Below are 20,328 nucleotides of genomic sequence, written 5' to 3'. Positions count from 1 at the left end.
AACGATTGTGATCTGTAAATAATTAATCTGATCTCTCGATCCAAAAATTCCATCAGAAGGTAAAATGTGTTCTTTTCTTTTAACGAGAATATAAGAAGAAAAAGGTAAAATTTTTAAATATCCGGGAACTTAAAATATTTCTTTTGATATTTCAAATGAAATACGAACTATTGTTGGATATAATGTTCGAGTAACTGACTAAGAAGAACAATTTAACGCGACATACCATGCCAATTAGAGTAATTATAAGTTGATGTATGTATTTGTCGTGTATGTACTAGGAACGAGAGAACATGGTAGGTTCACGTGACTAACTTCAATGACACCGAAAATTGCCTTCAATGGCGCGCAAACTTCCTCTTGTGTATTGTGAACAATAATTAACTAGATTTTGTTATCAAGTAGATGTGAACGTGAATCCAAGATTGTTTCCTTTCGCTGAAAACAATTGCTGCAATCCTAACAATTATTTCTTTGGTATAGGCTACTGAATTTATTACAAAAAATTATTAAAGTAAGAAAGATAATTAAGAAATAAACAAGGTAAATGAACAACAAATTATAAAATTGCACGCAGTCACGATAATAGATATTATACAATAAAAAATAGGATTACAACTAAATTAGACCAACCAAGATTAGTAAATTGTTTTAATCATTCATACAATAACTCGATAGGATTAAAAAATTACTTCTTACAAGTAACGAATTTTATAAAAATATAATAATATATTCCTCCTATTGGTTATATTTTCGTACAACTAATTATAATTTAACAACTTTATAACAACTTCGATGAAAATCGAAGAAAGTTCGACGAACGATCGTCGAAAGCGCCGTCTGACTCATCGATTCACGGTTTCCATAACAACACTACGTTATCTACGAAATCACACGCGAGTGTCATCATCGATTTCCGTCGGCTGCGCTCCGCTTTCGGTCGCGCGCCTGCGCCAGTCATATCGACAGACTCGCGATTTGTTCACGTCGTATCTTCCGGCGTTGTTCCTACACCGTTACAGATTCCAGCTCGTAGACAATAGTCCCATTGAACACTGGAGCGTCGTTCCCCGTTATCGTTCTTTCCGCTGATCAATTTCGCGAATCGGCAGTCAGTGACGCTTCCAAAAACGCGAACACTAGCGTAGAGTAATATCGGCGACAGCGTGCTTCAATTCGTCATCGGCTCGACCTTTGTCGAGACAGCGGCGATCGAGCGGTGGCGGCGCTATTTATCGATCGTCACGTGCATACGTCGTCACAGCCAGTTAATTAGAGGAGTCGGGTCTGGCATGCCCCTCTTTAAGGATTCAGAGCTCGTGCGGCCAGTGGTACGTGCTGATCGAGCGGAAAGTTTCCCTTGCGACTGGCTGACGCACGAGCCGCTTGCTAGTTTCGTCTCGGCAGTCGAGTGAAACCGGCCCTAACGGCCGTCAGTCTTCAGTCTTGCCGGTGGAGGGTCGCTGGACCAGCCAACAGACTCAACATGGAACACCTGACTACGTGGAAAATGTTTTACGTTTGTGTATTGGCCATCTCTCTGATGGTTCGTCCGTCCACTGGCGCGCAAATGCAGCCGCTCGTCGTCAGCAACTCGTTGGACGAAGGTGCCGCCAAGGACTACTTTATAGGACCGTGTCTGGTGAACACGAATCAAACTTGTCCTGATAAAGAGGTGACGTTCTTCTTATACACGCAAAGAAATCCCGATGTGGGTCAGCAGATCATGGTCGACGAGAAGCGCTCGAATTTGAAACGAATCCATTTCGAACCTTCGAACCCTACCAAGATCCTGATACACGGTTACGATTCTGACATGGCACTGTCTTACCTAGTGGACGTGCGAAACGAATATCTGAAAACGTATGATTACAATGTAATAGCCATGGATTGGCATCGTTTAGCTACGGCACCGTGCTATCCCATCGTTGTGCAAAACGTGCCACACGTGGGCGATTGTTTGGCCCAGCTGGTGCAGAGACTGAGGGACGTGGGTGCGGACGATATCCACGTGATCGGCTTCAGTCTGGGTGCACACGTGCCCGCGTTCGCGGCTAACTCTCTCAGACCGTACAAGATGTCAAGGATAACGGGTTTAGATCCTGCCATGCCGTTGTTTGTCACCGTGGAGAATGACTACAAATTAGACCCGTCGGACGCGGTCTTCGTCGATGTCTTTCATACGAACGCGTTCATTCAGGGCAAGGTGGAGATGAGCGGGCACATAGATTTCTATATGAACGGTGGGATCAATCAGCCGGGTTGTTGGGACAACTGGAAGCCTTTCGAGTGTGATCATCACAGATCAGTGATGTATTTCGCCGAGTCCATCAATTCGGATGTGGGTTTCTGGGGCTGGAAATGCGGAGGATTTTCTTTTTATCTGCTTGGCCTGTGCCCTCCCAGGTACCCGGCCGTTTTGGCTGGCGACAAGGTGGATAAGAAGAGCAGAGGCTTTCATCTGGTGAGAACGAACGGGCACAAACCGTACGCCATGGGAAATTTCAGCGTGAACCGGTTAGATATGTACACGTAAGGTCGACGAAGTGTCGAGCGTTAATGTCGCGAGATACGACTCGTGCGATAAATCGAAGAATGTACGACGTGAGACTTTTGGATGCGATTCTGCTCTCTGATTGCGGAACATAAAGAGGACACGTGCGTGAGATGAAGCGGTTGCTGCTGGAAACGGGCACCAACGATGTGTCCCTCCGGCAAATTGTCACGGTGAGCGTGAGAGTTGACTGAAAAACGTGTTCCGTGTCAAGGTCAGGGTATCTCGAGCACCTGGTGCTCCGCTAATCGATACTGTGTTCGGCGTAGAGAAAGAAATGGGGCTAACCGGCTATAAGCGCGTTTAGGAGTTGATTCGTATCGATGACGCGCGCGGAACGGATAAGCAAACTATGGGCTCGAAAGTTTCGATAACACGGAATCTTCTCTGGGAAGATTAGACTTTGACATTTCGAAGCATTTCTCGGACAAATTTTCCTGTGAATTATATTTATATCAAACATCTTTTTACTTTCGCTAAAGCGATTAGAATCGTGGATTTGAACTTTATATATCGTGGTTAGGAGATATCGGTTCGTTGCATCGGTTTGACAAATAAAAATCAGTGGTTTGATAGGAATTGTGAACATCGTTGTAAGCTTTTTACGTAACAATGTGCATCGAATGGATCTTTACGATATATTATCCAACTTATATCTAGATCTTACGTGTAACACGCGCAAAAGTTACAGCCACATTAGTGAGATTTATCGAAGAAACTTGATTTCAAAAGTATATACGAAATATATATTGAATATATGCAAATATAAAAGAATTTAATTTCAGCGCAACATATGTGAATTACATATGTAAAGGATTATAAATAAGCTGAATTTTATTAATATCGTTTGAAATATTGATAAACGAGTTGCACGTAATCTGTTATTTGCTGATAGAGGCGTGATTACTTAGCGAGATTTTGTATCTATATTTATGGATTGTCATCGAAATAATGATACAAAAATATTGTTTTGTATAACATAAGAGAGGCTATTTATTCTTTATATCATTTACTTTGGATTTTCATATTTCAGTCATCTATTGTATTTATCATACCGAAAATTCTTCATTTTGATCCCGTATTATTAATTGCTATCAATTTAATAAAATATTTAAGGCGATTAATAATATACGATTTAACTTTTATATCGTAATACGAGTATTTATTTATATGTTGCATTTAACTTAGATCGTAAAATTACATTATCATCGGAGATATAATTTTTGATATCAGAAAATTCCAAGGCAAACAAGACAAGGTCCGATGGTAACGATATGGCTGTTACTACAGAAAAATACGTTTCTATTAAATGTAACTCACAGCAAACTAAAAAATTATTTATTTGTTTATCTATTTACTTAATTTTCCTATGGTCCTCTAAACTTTTCCAACGTAGTCCCACTGTCACCTTTATGAACAATTTTTCAAATTCTGTGAACAACCCACCTTTGATATAAAATTGAAGTATGGAAATACACGTGTCAATAAAAATTTGCCTATGATCGTCTAGAAATGTTTGAAAACAGACAAATATGTGTGAGTCGAAAACGACTACGAGCTTTAGTAATATTTAAAGCGTTTGTGAATGTAATAATACCTTAAGTGTATTGTAAATATATTATATTGTTTGCAATGCCTTCCTATAGTTCTGAATAATATCATAGGAAAAGATATAGGTGTAGATTGCATGATTTTATATATTTCAGTATTTTTATATTAACACGTAAAATTATAATTATTATTCTTCTAGAATATTTCAAATTGATTTCTCAATAAGAATAAAGGCAAATGATAAGAGATTACATAATTAAAAAGTTAATCTTATCAATAACCTGTTTTCATCTTTCCTACGGTAAAGAATCTATCTAGATATAATTATATATCTGTGATCAGATTAATGATTAAATATCTATTTGATTCGGGAATTAGAGCAACATAGATTGCAATCTAATTAATTAGTATTCTATATTCTATATTGATTGCGATTCTTCGTATTAATATTACATTAATTCGAAAGTTCTCAAAAGGAATAGAAATACACCTAAAATGAAAAGATATTACCAAAGCTACTCGATAATTTATATAAATAATATTCGTAGCAACGTATAACATGTAATATCTATTTAAATTATGCGTAGCATAATATTATATTAATTTCATTTAAAATAAAATGATGAATCAGAATTCAGTCACGTTTGATTTTTCAACAACTCCAGTATCAAAAAATTAAAAATTCATTAGAATTAATAGATTTTCAGTAAAGATTCTTCGCCAATGAAATATAAAATCATTGATCCATATCTAAAAAATAATGTAATGTTCTTGAATTAATAAATTGCTTTATTATAAACATATTTTCTTACCTCCGAAAACTGACTGGATATTCAAAAACACATTAATCGATAAACGATAAAAAAGGCGGGGCAAGATAAGATTTCTATATCAGGAATATTCCAATTGTGGCAATGCTTTAGCGAAGTCCAATTTCTACGATATAAAATCCATTAATAACAAATGACAATTGTTATCTTATTCGTGTGACAAATCCAGACACGTTCCACTCGGTCATTTATTTTTCCTATCTACGTAACGTTGTACGGGGTGTCCCATTGCTTTTTCTGCGAATTGTTCAAATATATTTTCCTAATAATAAGAATTTTAAAAATGTCACATAAAACAAAAATTGATAAATGAGATATTAACCTGCTAACTGGATCACCCCTTAACCAGAAACTTTTACTAACTTTTTACTAATTATAGAAATGTATTAATTAATCAAGACACGAAAAAGTCAACTCCAGTTATATTGATTACGATATAATTTATCATTAACACGAATGAATTGACACGTAAAAGGATGGGGAATCTCCAAATGTAGTATTGTTTTTCAAGAAAATAATCCGCATATTTAACTCGTCTTCGCTCTGTAAATAATTAAAAAATTATTACCAATAACACGAATTATTGATCATTTTTCCTGCAGTGTTTTGTAATGTGGCGAGTATCGAACGTTCATACGATTCTAAAGAGAATTTATTACTTGAACGGAGTCCGGTGCAAAGACCTTAGAAGATCTAAAGGACCAGAAGCCATACTGCATGATCCTGTTAGTTTCTTTAAAGCCGACTTTAAGACAAAACGGTTCGTCATGCTCTATAAGTCGCAGGTGAAACGTTTCAAGAGTCAAAGGCTGTGCGAGAGAGGCTTCGATTAATTTTGTCGCTTACATACCGGGGTCGGATTTCCTGAGCAACGGGGACTGTATTATGTTTATTAATGCCATTTTATATAAGTCAACGATAAGTATAATTTCCACTATCTCAGCTTTGATAGGTTTCATATCGCGTGTTCTACAGCAAATTTATTATTCCGATTAAATTAATGATATTTGCTATTGCATATTAAAATAATTTAAATGAATGGATAAGTTTCAATTTAATCATACTATTCGCAAACATAGTAATAGTAACAATAGCGATAATTAACATACGTGTAATCTTAGAGTAGAACCCAATTGATATATTTACCAAGTAAAGAATTAATATATTTACCAAGGTTTTAGATCGATTTTAAAATATAAGTATGTCATAAAAGTAAAATCAAATTTTATAGTAATAAACGAAAAGTGTATGGTGTCGAGTTCCAATTATGACTGTCCTTTAAATAATCTAATTGAAAACGTAACAATTTTTTTCTCTAAAGTAACACAAGCCATTTCATTTGCACAGTGTTAGAACATTCAAATTGAATCATCACCAATTCGAATATTAAACAAACGGAAAGCACGTTTTGGAAGTTGGATTGTATCCAAACAATTCGTTAGTAACTAACGAGGCTCTCGTTAGCCGGTACGTGATGGCAAAGACTATAAGAACCGGCTCGAAAAAAGAAAAGAGAAAAAATTCAGGACACCGACTAATTCATTAAAAAAATCCGATTGTTACAAATTGAAATTGCATAACATAGTTTAAGCAACAGGTAAAGGATTTTCATTTATTCTAAAACGAAAATAATTGAAAACTAGAAACTCTTTTTCTAAGGAAAATAATCCTAATTAATTTCGAGTAATATTTCAGCAACTAAAATTATAAAGTTTAACGAACAAAAATTGTACAAAGTATACAAATTCTAATATTCAATTCTAATATTATATCTTAAATTGTAAAATTGTAACCTTCTACTTCTCGAATTTTTATCTTTCATTGGTAACTTCTCACAAAACTTTTCTCCATACATAAACTGTATACAGTTTGGGAAAATGGGATTAATCGATTAATTGTAGCTTAATAATAATAGTTGTTTAAGAATTATTATAAGAATTATTAAGTAACCTACTCATCAAATGAGTTCAAGAATTAGATCGTGTATCCCTCGTCTATTTACAGTTATTTTTTCAAATTTTATCTTTATTTTCTACAATCGTGACACATATCTGTATTACATCCCACACATCTATCTAGGAAATCTAGGTTATTTTCTCTTTTCAATATATCTTTGAATGGAGCAAGATCCATCTACATATTGAAATCTCTTTGAATATTTTCTTCTGTAAAATACGCGGTCGTTTCATCGAAAATTTACAGTATAACATTTTATATCAAAATGACGCACTCTGCGGTTTAAATTTACGTGGAAGATATCAGAATAGCATTGAAACTGAAAACAACGCGATGCAAGTATAGATTACGTAATCAAAAAGTTCGCGCGAGCACGTAAATAGCTGGTAAAAACGTCAGTTTGTACGTAGGAGGCATTGTAACGTATTCAAATGCATGCAAATGCTGGCTTTGCTTGAAACGTGAATATCACTAAAAATAGGTATAACAACATAATTACTTAAAGAGTGCACACATCGTGATGAAAAGAACTCGTATTAGGTGAAATTTCAGATACTTAAACGTAGTTATTCGCCAAAGCGGAGTGTAATCTATGCATTTGGATCTATGCTTGCTTTTCATCGGAAAAGGTAAATTGTTAATTCAATCTTTGGGTAGTCGATCGGTTCAGATTTTTTTTTTTTTTTTTTTTATGAGAAATACAATTTTTCAACAGAAACAAAATTATTAAATCGGTGTACGAGTATGTGGGATTTTGTGAATTATTAAGGAAAGTTTTCAAATTTTTGGTGAACCACCCAGTTTAATTCAGTTACATATAAAATACATAAAAATGAATAAAATAAAATAGTACGACAAACGTTTCAATATTTAGTCCCGAGGAATGTGCACATTTCGTATCATTAATGCAACGTTTTTGGATCTCTTTATTTTTTCTACTAACGTCATGTTACACGAGATATAAGCATGCTTCTGGTTCATTTAAATGAATGAGGAATTAGTAGGTCTGGGAACGTGATACAACGTTGTGCGTTGTGTACCGCAGCGTAAGCTGCGAATTAAATTTTTTAAAAGAACCACGATACGTTCGCAGGTTCGTTTCTGGTATATCTGAAAATATTTGAAACGTTCTTATCAACGTGGTCAAACTATTAGGTTCATGCATGCAAGATTTTTGTTAATTCTTGAGATTTGTTTATTTGTTTATTTCCTTGTTAATTTCTATAAACATATAACTTATTTTTATCAGATCACGATAGATAAAACATCGATAGTGACATATGAAACAAGAAGAAAGAAAAAAGAAAACTAAAACTGGAAGTTCGTTTTCTCTTCCTTTGCAATAAAACAGTTTCTACCATGCTTTCGCGGATTATAAATTGAGAATCGTAAAATTTGACAGAGACAGGAAAAATCTCGGTATTCAGTGGGATGTACCGCAATCTTCGGTAAATTATGACAGATTTATGAAACGCATAGTTGTCCGATATCTACTAAGATACTCGAAATTCCTTAAATTTTCTTCGATCGTTAAACTCGTCCAAGGTATTCGATGAATAACGTTCTTGGATTAAAAGTTGGGTGAATTATTTATATTATAAGAGGTATATATATATATATATCTTTTTCTCTTATCTACGATTTAAAACTTCGTTCGAATGCGCGCGCGATACAAAGACTTAAGAAGCTTAAGAACTTTCTGAAATATGGTTTTCAAGATATAACACAGATTGATAGAAGGTGTTTCTGCAGGATGAAAAGATGGCTCCTTTAAAGAACAGAAAGTTTTTCAATTTCGAGCAATGAAATACCGGATAATCATATTAATTATGCAAACATTACAAGTTTATATCAAAGCTGGCACGTCGCGTCGTAAAACGAGTCTCATTCTATCGTTTATTATCCCTTCGTTATCAAAGATTGGTTGATAAACTATGCCATTAATAGACATAGTTAGGATAATAAAGAAATGCAAATTTAATAAAGAAAGCAATTTCTTATCAAATGCAACACATTCCTTTCTTTCAGTAACAAAGTGTATTTAAAAAAATTCAACTGCTACGATTTAGTAAAATACAACAGCTTTTGGTAGATTATATCGATTTACGAGCTATTCTATTAATTATTGAAACGTTCTAATTTTTTAACTTACTAACGTATTTTATTTCACATCATAAAATCAATAAATTATTTAAACGCGATAGCTTTCAAAAATTAGCCAGATAACGATAACATGTTCAAGAACTAAAGCAGTTAGATAAATAGTTTACGTTTAAAAAAGATCTCGACTTTAATTTTCTTGTGGTATTGCCATTGACCTCTGGCACGTTATAAGTGGAGGCACCTCGCATTTACATTTCAAGTCAACCGTCCACATGTCGACCGGTTCCGGGTCAAATTCCTCACCTATGCTATTCGTATCATTATAAAATCGGCACGTTCTGGTTTCTGTAAAAGCCAGTATAATAAAATTAACATCATTGACTGCATTCGCATAACAACTTCACAGTAAGATGAGTGAGACGAGTATCAAATGCCAAGCAAGTGCCAAAGAGCTGCGTTTAATTCTTTGATTTTTGCCAACAGCATTAAATAGTCGTACTAAATGATCACCTCATGATTAGCTATGAAATTCTACATCAGATCTATTTGATATGAAAACTGAATGATAAACAGACTGGTCAAGCTAAAATTTCTATGATGATGATGAAATACGAAATCGATGAATTCTATTTGAATATTATTTCGAGAAATACAGATAGAGAGACATTAGAAATGACGTTACAGGTTGAAGCACATTCTCAAAGCCACGTACCTCCCTCAGAAACCGACATAACGTTTTTAAATTCCTCAATATCGACGCTCTTTATGTTCGCTGCAAAAACAAAATTAATTCTGTAAAATAGATTTCTCTTACGAGGAAGTTTTCGAAATGAATAATTACTTGAAAAAGATAACTGTTGGAAGTTATAGTACTTTACCTCTTGATAACTGAAACAAGTACTATTCGCTGGGAAAATTTGATATCGACTGGAAAAATGACGTCGAGGTCTGCCCATAAGCAGCTTTAAAAATGAGTATAAATGATGTATTTTGTAATTATTTGTACATTTTGGCTTTTTTCTAAGTACGTATATCTTATGTATCTCTGGAAAATCTCACTTGATAGAAACCTTAATTAATAGAATGTTTCTCACTGTTTCAAATTTCAATTCATAGCACACTTTCTCAATCTGCGTAATAATTATAAAGCTTTACTTTTTAATTATACTTCGGGATATTTGTACGTCACACCCAAACGCAATTTCAGCATCGAGTAGGATAGAAAAATAAAAAAATGTTTCACGTCCACCATTATAATTTAAACACGAGCACTATCCCAATTCTAGTTATTACATCTGTTTGCACTTATCTTGAGAATTCCAAAAAGTTAACAAAAACTGCGAAAAGATATCGTTCATAACCATTTTCGGAGCTGCTTATGCCGAACTTGGACGCTATCTCCCTAGCCGACATCAAATTTTCCCAGTGAATGGCAATCAGTTCAGTTATTAGGCGGTAGCTAGTATTGTAACTTCCAAAATTAATTTTTTTTACAACTAATTAATCGTCTACGAAACATTTTATAGAAAGTTAATACTTCTGATGCAGAGAACGCGGAAGGATTAAACACGTGTTTGCAATTGTGAACTTACGGCCTATATATACAAATTTATAGCAATGATATCTTGGTATCGTAAGAAACGCAGGTAACCACTTGTCATGAACTTGAGGAGCAGCTTCCGCGAAGAGAGCAGAGCACGGATCACGGTTCAATTGCTGACAGAAAGGCTCGATATTCTCACCTAAAGGAACATTTAATTATGTTTCATTTTTTTACTGATAAATTAGATACCAATTACTTCGTTGCACACATTTCAGCTTTTCTTTCATATTATACCTGTGTATCCCTCCATGCAGAGACACAACAACTTTGGATTAGCGTTTGGATAGAAGTACTCCCCGGCCTTATAAACTTTACCGTTAGCGTTACAAGTTGTATTATCTGTTTCTTCCATATCTAGAAAACGCAATCAAAACCAGAGATCTTTACATTCCGTCTTTTCAGTGATGTTCATAAGAATATAAATTTGCATAAGTATCCTCAGTCTAACTATTCTACTGCTGCAGCGGTTCGCAACCTTTTGTTCATCATTGACCCCCCGTAAATGATTCTTTGTTATCAAAATCTGAATCCCTAACGTGCCAAATGCATTTGTATATTTAAAACACTTGTCGATTGCACATTAACAACTATCAAATTCATAGAGAAAGGTTTTATTACGAGTAAATGCACATGCTAAATACTTTTTATTCGAATAAGACGGCAATAATTTGCATGTGTGAGAACTTCATGGCCACGAGTTGAGAACCGCTGTCCTATTGTATCATTCAAAGAAAATAGAATTTGCTTTTAAACAACGACCAGCATAAAATGAATGATAAATTATGTTAATACCAATACTTCTGAAGATATTTGATCTTTCTTATTACAATCTTAATTTATCGTATTTAGTTTACTCACCGCAAAATGGATCTGCGCAACAAAGACCATGCGTTCTTCTGTACGAACAACTCTGTTCCTCTGTACTATTACACTCGTTTAATCTCTCGCATTGGAAAAAGGCACTGCTCACACAATAAAAATATTCTTTTAGTTAATTTTACTTAGTTCCAGTAATGCGTGTTCATGAATTTTCAAATGATGATATATTCATAAACGATTTTTGTTATAGTTCGAATGCTCTCATGACTTGCGGTATGTAACCATTAAAGGTACTAATACATATACAGATCCCAACAGAATATATTTATAGTGTGAATAACGTTGTGGATTTTCCGAATAACCCAATACAAAGATCGAACTATTATATCTGATAAACAGGATTATGAAGGATTTGATTCGATTCAGATTTATTTGATGTACATTGAACTTAAACCAATTACTAATCGTTAGGATCGCCAAAGCTAATGTACTTACGTATCTCTGAACATCGTACATGTGCAATTCCGGTCGCAAGGATTGCTGTCCTCGGGTTTCAGCATCTCCCCGACGCTGTATTCGTTGCCATTCACATAGCATTTATCCCGTGACAAATTGTTCAGATGACTGCAATTGTATGCTTCCGCACAACAGTCGTTGGGATTCGCGTAAATGGGGGTACAGCCAATCCCCTTGTAATATCTCACAATCAGTTCAGCGGGACAATTTACTTCATTGCAGTTCTCTTTATCAATGAAACATGAAGAAAGTGAACGAAATAATTAGAAGAAATTCACTGATTTGCGCAGTGAAAGAAGCAGAATAAAAGTCGTTATGCGTCTTTCAAGCAGTAATACATATAAAATATACGTAGCATAAGAGTTTAATAGCTTCTTACATTTTTTTATAAAACGATGCAGTTAGATCGATGAAAATTTGTCGTTTTACTCGAAAGAAATACACAAACACGCAAAATCGTATTATCTATGTAGACGTGTTATGTGAAACTTTTCGCACAATGCGCTATATATAAGTTCCAATTCACATTTCAAGTATTTACACGGACCTTCTGTATACTTTTATCGGACGATGTAAAGTAACGATTTATATAACACGATAACAAAGCGTAAAACCATCTTGCGCAGAAATCGCACAAATTCGTCATTTTTCAAAGAATATTCCTGTGCGCAAAATTAATTTTATCGTTCTATATTTTGCGTATGGGAAGAATACCGTAGAAGAACCAAGATACACCGTTGCTAGCCAACATAAGGATCAAACCATTATAATAACCATCGGTACGAAGTATATCACTAAGATACATTTCGTAGATAAATTTCTTACCTTCTCCTGTCACTTGAACAGCTATTAGGAACATCAGAAGAACGCATTTTCCAATGATTAAACGCGAATTATTACCGAGCCTGACCATCTTCAAATCGTGAACTCTACACGCGTATTCTCCTGGCACCGCCACCGTCCGCCTTTTATATGCAGCATTGACGTGAATAAATAGCTGAAATAGCTCGTACTATGGAAGGGAGTGGATATTACCTAAGTCAGCATTCTTCTTAATGAGCTGAAGAACTTGTTATTACTGTTAATCAACCGAATTACGTCACAAAATATTAGATAAATGAAAATAGAACGTTTATCATCGAAGAAAGTAATGCAAACTTACACAGAAATTCTTAATCACAGTCAGAGTAGGATAGTGTTGGTAATTATGCATGTAGAGCGTTGCGCACCTCACGGATGTCAATGATTTTCGAGTGTATTGTTAATGGCGGAGTCCAAAGTAAATGTGTCGATCGCACGCTTGAACTTGTTACGGGCTTGGTTGTTCTTCGTTAATATTCATACACATTACGTACATTATCACTACACTGATGAAGGGATATATTAAAAATTCTTCAACGAATCACCTGAAGTATTCACACATATGTATTGATAATTTTTTATCAAATTTTAAGAAGTGGTCAAAAAGTAGTATCATATTCTTGCGTATCAACGACGGAGGTGACGCTTTCTACGTTACCAAACCAAGTCAACATAGTTGTTCCGAGTTTCCTACGTTCATCCGTCGTCCTATCAGCGTATCGCCACATTTTGTGTTCTCTGTGATGGAATTACCATCGTTAAATGCGTTGTTAGTAAAGTACATTAAGCGCGTGTCTAATAAACAAGGAAGAAGATCTGGATTTCTGTCGAAAAAAGTATTAATTAATTTCATTGATGATACGAATTTGATTGGCAAGATTATACGAAAAGATTCGCTATGAAATTTTACATCGAACATCTATCTAATATGAAAATTGTACGGTAAACAGATTCTTCAGTAAACAGATTGCGCAACATAGACCATGCGTTCTTCCGTATAGATTTTTCTCCAGTAGATTTTTTCTTATGGGTATATTTTCAAACCATTGTTTACAACAAAACAGCTAACTTTACTGAAGAGCTTCGAGATAAAATAATACGTGCATGTAGAGAAGTATATCCATCAAGTTTATTTGCTTCTACACATCAAAATCTTTTTATTTACTGAAAGGCGCGAGAAGTGTCGTGTTATTTAAACATTTATTATAAACGCAAATAAACGTACGACGGAAATTAGATCCAATGTACAATTCCATGTAAAAATGTTGAAGTGACTCTTTGATAATTTCTGCTATTACAACTTGTTGACAACGCTAACGTTATGGTAAACATTTGACTTAACGCCATATTACATCAAATTTCGTTGGTATTCGCGTAAATAGAAATTCTGACAATCGGATGACTTATAATGTCTCATAATCAGTAGATCAGGACATTTTGTTTCATCGCAATCCTCTTTATGAACGAAACGTGTCCGAAGTGGACGATACGATTAGGAGAAATTCACAAAAAAGGTGAAACAAAGAGAATAAAAATCTTTGTATATCTGTTAAACAATAGCGTATATAAAAGATACGTAGAAGAAAGATCTCATGGTTCACTATATTTTATAGGGCTAAAAATTACTTGTTTAGATAAAAACATACCCCACTACCATTTCAAAGTCATTTGAAATTTCCGTCACGTTGCAAATACTTGTAAAATCTTGTTATAAACGAAGACACATGTGTACGTGAAACTTATCGCGCAGTGTAACATATAACCGATTTTAATTAACATTTTCCAATTCATCAAACAACGCCTTATCAATTATCAAATATTTACACGAACCTCGTGTCTATTTTCATGAAACGATGTATTAAAATGACATGGTAATCAAGTATGTACAATCGTGTGGAAAAACCTAGCAAATTCGTTATTTGTGTATATTACGTATACGCAATTATAATGATAAACAGTCTGTTCGCTTTATTTGGAAATGTTTGAATATCTCGGAAGGAGAAATTGACGGGGTTAAAAATATCTTATTATCTTATGATAACCAGAAATTTCGTAGTAAAATTCGTTCGCAGCGAATTCAATTTTCATAATTCGTATCAGTGAGAATTACTTTCAGGATCGACGTGCATCGATATATCGTTCTTTCGTATAATATTTTGATGCGAATTCTTTATAACTGAAAACAAGAAAAATATGAAACTAAAATTATCACATTATATTATATTATTTACTGTATGGAAAGATTATGTTCAAAGTACCTAGGTACCTCGCTGCTGCACAACTTAAGGGTTAAGTCATTAAGATAATCAATGGTACCAAGTTTATCAGCGAGATACTTTTCCTAAATGAACTTCTTACTTCGTGAATTATTTTCGAGCCCGGCCATCGTTAGATCCTGCGCTCTGCACACGTATTCTTTTATCGCGATCGTCTTCCGTCTTTTGTATGGGGCTTTGACAGTGAATGAATATCACGAATAGATGCAACCGTGGAAGAGAGATATTACCTGGACCAGTATTTTTTTATGAGCTGAAGGACTGTTTAGTCTAGTTATTCAACTAAAATGTGTTATAGAATATTGTGTTAAATGAATGTTTATCAGTGGATGAAATGTTTATCAGTGAAGGAAATAGCGCATGCTTGTATAGAAATGTTTAATCACTATCAGGCTGGGATTGTGTTGCTAATTATACAGAGTATGGCGCACCATACGGATTTCTACGATATTGGAGTCTCTTTTTGAGGTAATGGATTTACTACGTGCGTTGTTGCTCTTTGACGACGTTAATACAGATTAGATACCATTAATGAATTAAAAATTCTTGAATGAATGAGTAGCAAGCATCTATATCGGTAATTTATTAACAAAAAGAAATTATTAAAAATTATTAAAACAAAAAATTTCAGCTGCTACGATTTAGTAAAATAGAACAGCTTTTGGTAGATTATATCGATTTACGAGCTATTCTACTAATTATTGAAACGTTCTAATTTTTTAACTTACTAATGTATTTTATTTCACATCATAAAATCATCAAATTATTTAAACGCGATAGCTTTCGAAAATTAGCCAGATAACGATAACATGTTCAAGAACTAAAGCAGTTAGATAGATAGTTTACGTTTAAAAATTATCTCGACTTTAGTCTTCTTCTGGTGATGGCAATGGCATGTAGCACGTCAAATATGGAGGCACCTCGCAAACGCATTTCATGCCGGCAGACCAAATCTCGATTGGTTGTTCATCGCTCAATTCCTCGCCTATGTGCAGCGTCAGATTACCGTGCCGGCACATTACCTCTCCTGCAAGATCAATATGATGGAATTAGTATCGTTAATTGTCTTGTTAGTAAAATAAACTAGGCGAGTATCTAAATGATCAAGGAAGGATACTGAATAGAATAAATTGAGTTTTCTTCTTTTCCTGAATTTTCGCCGACGATAGTATTAAATGTTCGTACTGAATGATCAGCTGATTATTCTACGATGATGACTTTATTGACGAGATTACGCGAAAAGATTAGCTATGAAATCCTACATAGAACTTGCTTCACATTGAAACTGAAAGGTAGATAGATCAGTCAATTAAAAATTTCTATAATGATAAACTAGGGAATTAGCGAATCTTATTGTGTAATGTTATTTTCAGAATTTCGAATAAGAAAGCATGAAAGATAATGTTACACGTTGAAGCACATTATTTTCAACGTCACGTACCTTCTACAGGGACTGATGTAGTGTTGTCATCTTTAGAAATAATTCTGTCCCTTGAATTTGCTGCAAAAACAAAGTTAATTCTAGAAATACATCTCTCATAAGGAAAATTAATGTTTCTTTCAGAAAATAACGATTTAACTCTGCCGTGGTACTTGAATTTTTGCATCTGAATTTAGGTATCGTATGAATCGATAAAAAGACTTTTCATCTTACGCATGAATTTAATTTAAAACGTTCTCCAACGATAGAGGCATACGACTCGGTCAAAAATGAAATTAAAAGGAGACTTTAAAAGTATGCTTATTAAGGAGACTTTTAAATAGCGCTTTAAAAAAATTGTTAATTTCCTCTAGCTTAAGATTTATGAAATTTTCTAACGTTAAAAAGACATGATTCCGCAAAAAACGTCAGAAAAACGTAGAAGGCTTAAAAACACGTGAAAACCATTGTGAACTTACGATATCTATAAAAGGTTATATGACAGAAATGATTAAACAGGAAAAACACAGGTATCGACTTGTCATGAACTTGGACAGCAGCTTCCGCGAAGAGAGCAGAGCACGGATCACGGTTCAATTGCTGACAGAAAGGCTCGATATTCTGACCTAAAAGGAAATTTAATTATATTTCATTTTTTTACTGATAAATTAGATACCAATTACTTCGTTGCACACATTTCAGCTTTTCTTTCATATTATACCTGTGTATCCCTCCATGCAAAGACACAACAACTTTGGATTAGCGTTTGGATAGAAGTACTCTCCGGCCTTATAAACTTTACCGTTAGCGATACAAGTTGTATTATCTGTTTCTTCCATATCTAGAAAACGCGATCAAAACCAGAGATCTTTACATTCCGTCTTCTCAGTGATGTTCATAAGAATATAAATTTGCATAAGTATCCTCAGTCTAACTATTCTACTGCTGCAGCGGTTCGCAACCTTTTGTTCACCATTGACCCCCCGTAAATGATTCTTTGTTATCAAAATCTGAATCCGTAACGTGCCAAATGCATTTGTATATTTAAAACACTTGTCGACTGCACATTAACAACTATCAAATTCATAGAGAAAGGTTTTATTACGAGTAAATGCACATGCTAAATACTTTTTATTCGAATAAGACGGCAATAATTTGCATGTGTGAGAACTTCATGGCCACGAGTTGAGAACCGCTGTCCTACTGTATCATTCAAAGAAAATAGGATTTGCTTTTAAACAACGACCAGCATAAAATGAATGATAAATTATGTTAATACCAATACTTCTGAAGATATTTGATCTTTCTTATTACAATCTTAATTTATCGTATTTAGTTTACTCACCGCAAAATGGATCTGCGCAACAAAGACCATGCGTTCTTCTGTACGAACAACTCTGTTCCTCTGTACTATTACAATCGTTTAATCTCCCGCAATGGAAAAAGGCACTGCTCACACAATAAAAATATTCTTTTGGTTAATCTTACTTAGTTCCAGTAATGCGTGTTCATGAATTTTCAAATGGTGATATATTCATAAACGATTTTTGTTATGCTCTCATGACTTGCGGTATGTAACCATTAAAAGTACTAATACATATACAGATCCCAATAGAATATACAGAATACATCGATACAAAAGTTGTATTATTACGTCTTATGAGCAAGGCTGTATGAAGGATTAGATTTGATTTGGATCTGTCTGCACGTATTGAACTTGCACCCAATAGTAATTGTTACGATCATCAAAGCTAATGTACTTACGTATTTTCGTACTGTGTACACGTACAATTCCAATCGCAAGGATTGCTGTCCTCGGGTTTCAGCATCTCCCCGACGCTGTATTCGTGGCCATTCACATAGCATTTATCCCGTGACAAACTGTCCAGGTGACTACAATCGTATGCTTTTGCGCAACAGTCGTTAGGATTCGCGTAAATAGGAGTACAGCCAATCCCCTTGTAATGTCTCACAATCAATTGACCAGGACAATTTGCTTCATTGCAGTCCTCTTTATTAACGAACCATGACCGGAATGAGGGAAATAATTACCAGGAATTCATTGATTCGTGCAGGTGAAAAGTGTTGGAGCAAACAAAATAAAAATCCTTATACATATCTCTTTTAAACAATAATATACGAGTAAAATACTAAGAATAAAAATTTATTTGTTTTCTGTATTGTATAGAGTGGTAAAATTAAAATAAAATTAGATTAAATTAATAGAAATCTCTGTCACGCGGAAAAACGTAAAATCTTACTGTAAATGTATACATACATATGTATACATATGTTAGTTTTATAGCACAGTGCGATAGAATGGAACTCCGTTTATGTGAACTTTATTTATGTAATCGAAATTTTAGTAGTGCCTGATTAATTGAACTTTATCTGAGCTCCTATTATCTGAATTGCCGTAAATGAAAATTTGCTTGTTTGAACGTCTAACAATAAGATGAAAGACAAGGAAAGAAAATCTACTACGTTCCTTATTTTTGTTTTCCTTGTCTTATATACTGCAGTTTTAATTAAAAACTGCATCGGGTGATGTATAAAAAAAATGCGTAGTTTCAATTAAAAGAACGAAAATCACCTTGAAATCTAAGGTACGTCCACCGAGAAAAATTTGTAACTATCAAAAGATAGCGCCCTTGAAACGAAGTAAATTTTACTTGAAATATTTTGTCGAATAATGAATAGTTTACGAGATAATTGCGTGGGTAGATTTAAACGAGACACTCTGCATTTAAGAGCAAATGTTTCGTGGAATCCTCATGTATGAACATGAACTGCTGCTATTAATTGAACGAAAAATCGTAGGTGGTGAGGACGTACTTCTTCGACAAGTTCATATATCTACTGTATCAAACTTATTTTAATTTACACATGCATTTTGACCGTTCTCTTAACGACATGTTATCAGTTATCGAGTATTTATACGAACCTCTTGTATATTTTCATCGAATGATGTAAGATAACATGATAATCAAGTGCAGACGATCATGTGCTAAGGTCTCGTAAGTTCGTTATTTCTACGTATTATGCGTACACGATTATAACGAAGTACAAGTGTGTTCGTTTTGTTTACAAATATGTGAATCGCTTGGAAACTACGGGTGAAATGATCAACATCTTTTGCTACATAATGACAACATAAATCGTAGTGAAATTTGATTGCAATGAAATTCGTAACAGTAGCAATTAATTTCAAAATCGATCTACTACATCGATTTACTACGAAATAGAAAACTACCAGTTTCGGAGAAATAAATTAAAATTATCGTCTGGAGAGAACTCGCTCAAAGTATCCCGTTGCTAGACAATATAAGGCTTAAATCATTATGACAATCAGTGGTACGAAGTGTTATTTTTTGTAAATAAACTCCTTACCTTGTCCTGTCACTTGAACAATTATTAGGAACATCAGAAGAACGCATTTTCCAATGATTGAACTTGAATTATTATCGAATCCAGCCATCGTCAGATCGTGAACTCTGCAAGCGTATTCTCCCGTCATCACCGCCTTCCGTCTTTTATATGTAGCTTTGACCGTGAATATATACCAGGAATAGCTCGAACTATGGAAGGGAGTGGATATTACCGCGGTCGACGTTCTTTTCCATAAACTTAAGAACTAGTTGTTATAGTTAATCAACTGAAATGCGTCATTGAATATTAGATAAACAAAAATAAAATGTTTATCAGTGAAAGTAGGAAGTCTTACACAGAAATTTGTAATCACAGTCAGGTAAGAATTGTGTTGACAAATACATGTATAGAATGTGGCGCACCTCATGAATTTCAATGATTTTGGAGTCTGTTTTCGAGGTCGACGTCCA

The 20,328-nt window shown here is 34.4% G+C and overlaps 4 protein-coding genes across 6 annotated transcripts in view; 2 read left to right on the top strand and 2 right to left on the bottom strand.

Moving 5' to 3' along the window:
* The window catches only part of LOC122566928, a 301,987-nt gene that overhangs the window by 254,012 nt on the left and 27,647 nt on the right, over window positions 1-20,328 (top strand). The gene's annotated exons all lie outside the window — the stretch shown is intronic.
* Window positions 638-3,598, top strand: LOC122566924 (lipase member H-like). The gene has a single exon (XM_043724877.1). The coding sequence runs from the start codon at window positions 1,487-1,489 to the stop codon at window positions 2,534-2,536; it is 1,050 nt and encodes a 349-aa protein (XP_043580812.1). The 5' UTR covers window positions 638-1,486; the 3' UTR covers window positions 2,537-3,598.
* Window positions 7,674-12,911, bottom strand: LOC122566975. Its single transcript, XM_043724988.1, has 7 exons — window positions 12,758-12,911; window positions 11,912-12,158; window positions 11,456-11,559; window positions 10,832-10,951; window positions 10,587-10,736; window positions 9,707-9,766; window positions 7,674-9,339 (listed from the first exon to the last, which is right to left on the bottom strand). Exons 1-7 carry the CDS (start codon window positions 12,843-12,845, stop codon window positions 9,182-9,184), a joined length of 927 nt encoding a protein of 308 aa, XP_043580923.1. The 5' UTR covers window positions 12,846-12,911; the 3' UTR covers window positions 7,674-9,181.
* LOC122566942 lies at window positions 15,785-20,300 on the bottom strand. Its single transcript, XM_043724921.1, has 8 exons — window positions 20,281-20,300; window positions 19,880-20,067; window positions 18,254-18,500; window positions 17,835-17,938; window positions 17,211-17,330; window positions 16,969-17,115; window positions 16,511-16,570; window positions 15,785-16,096 (listed from the first exon to the last, which is right to left on the bottom strand). The coding sequence occupies exons 1-8, from the start codon at window positions 20,283-20,285 to the stop codon at window positions 15,936-15,938; spliced, it is 1,032 nt and encodes a 343-aa protein (XP_043580856.1). The 5' UTR covers window positions 20,286-20,300; the 3' UTR covers window positions 15,785-15,935.

Source organism: Bombus pyrosoma, linkage group LG1 (genome assembly GCF_014825855.1).
Source record: "Bombus pyrosoma isolate SC7728 linkage group LG1, ASM1482585v1, whole genome shotgun sequence".
In the NCBI taxonomy this organism is placed as follows: Eukaryota; Metazoa; Arthropoda; class Insecta; order Hymenoptera; family Apidae; genus Bombus; species Bombus pyrosoma.
This window is presented reverse-complemented; position numbering and strand designations above follow the sequence as displayed.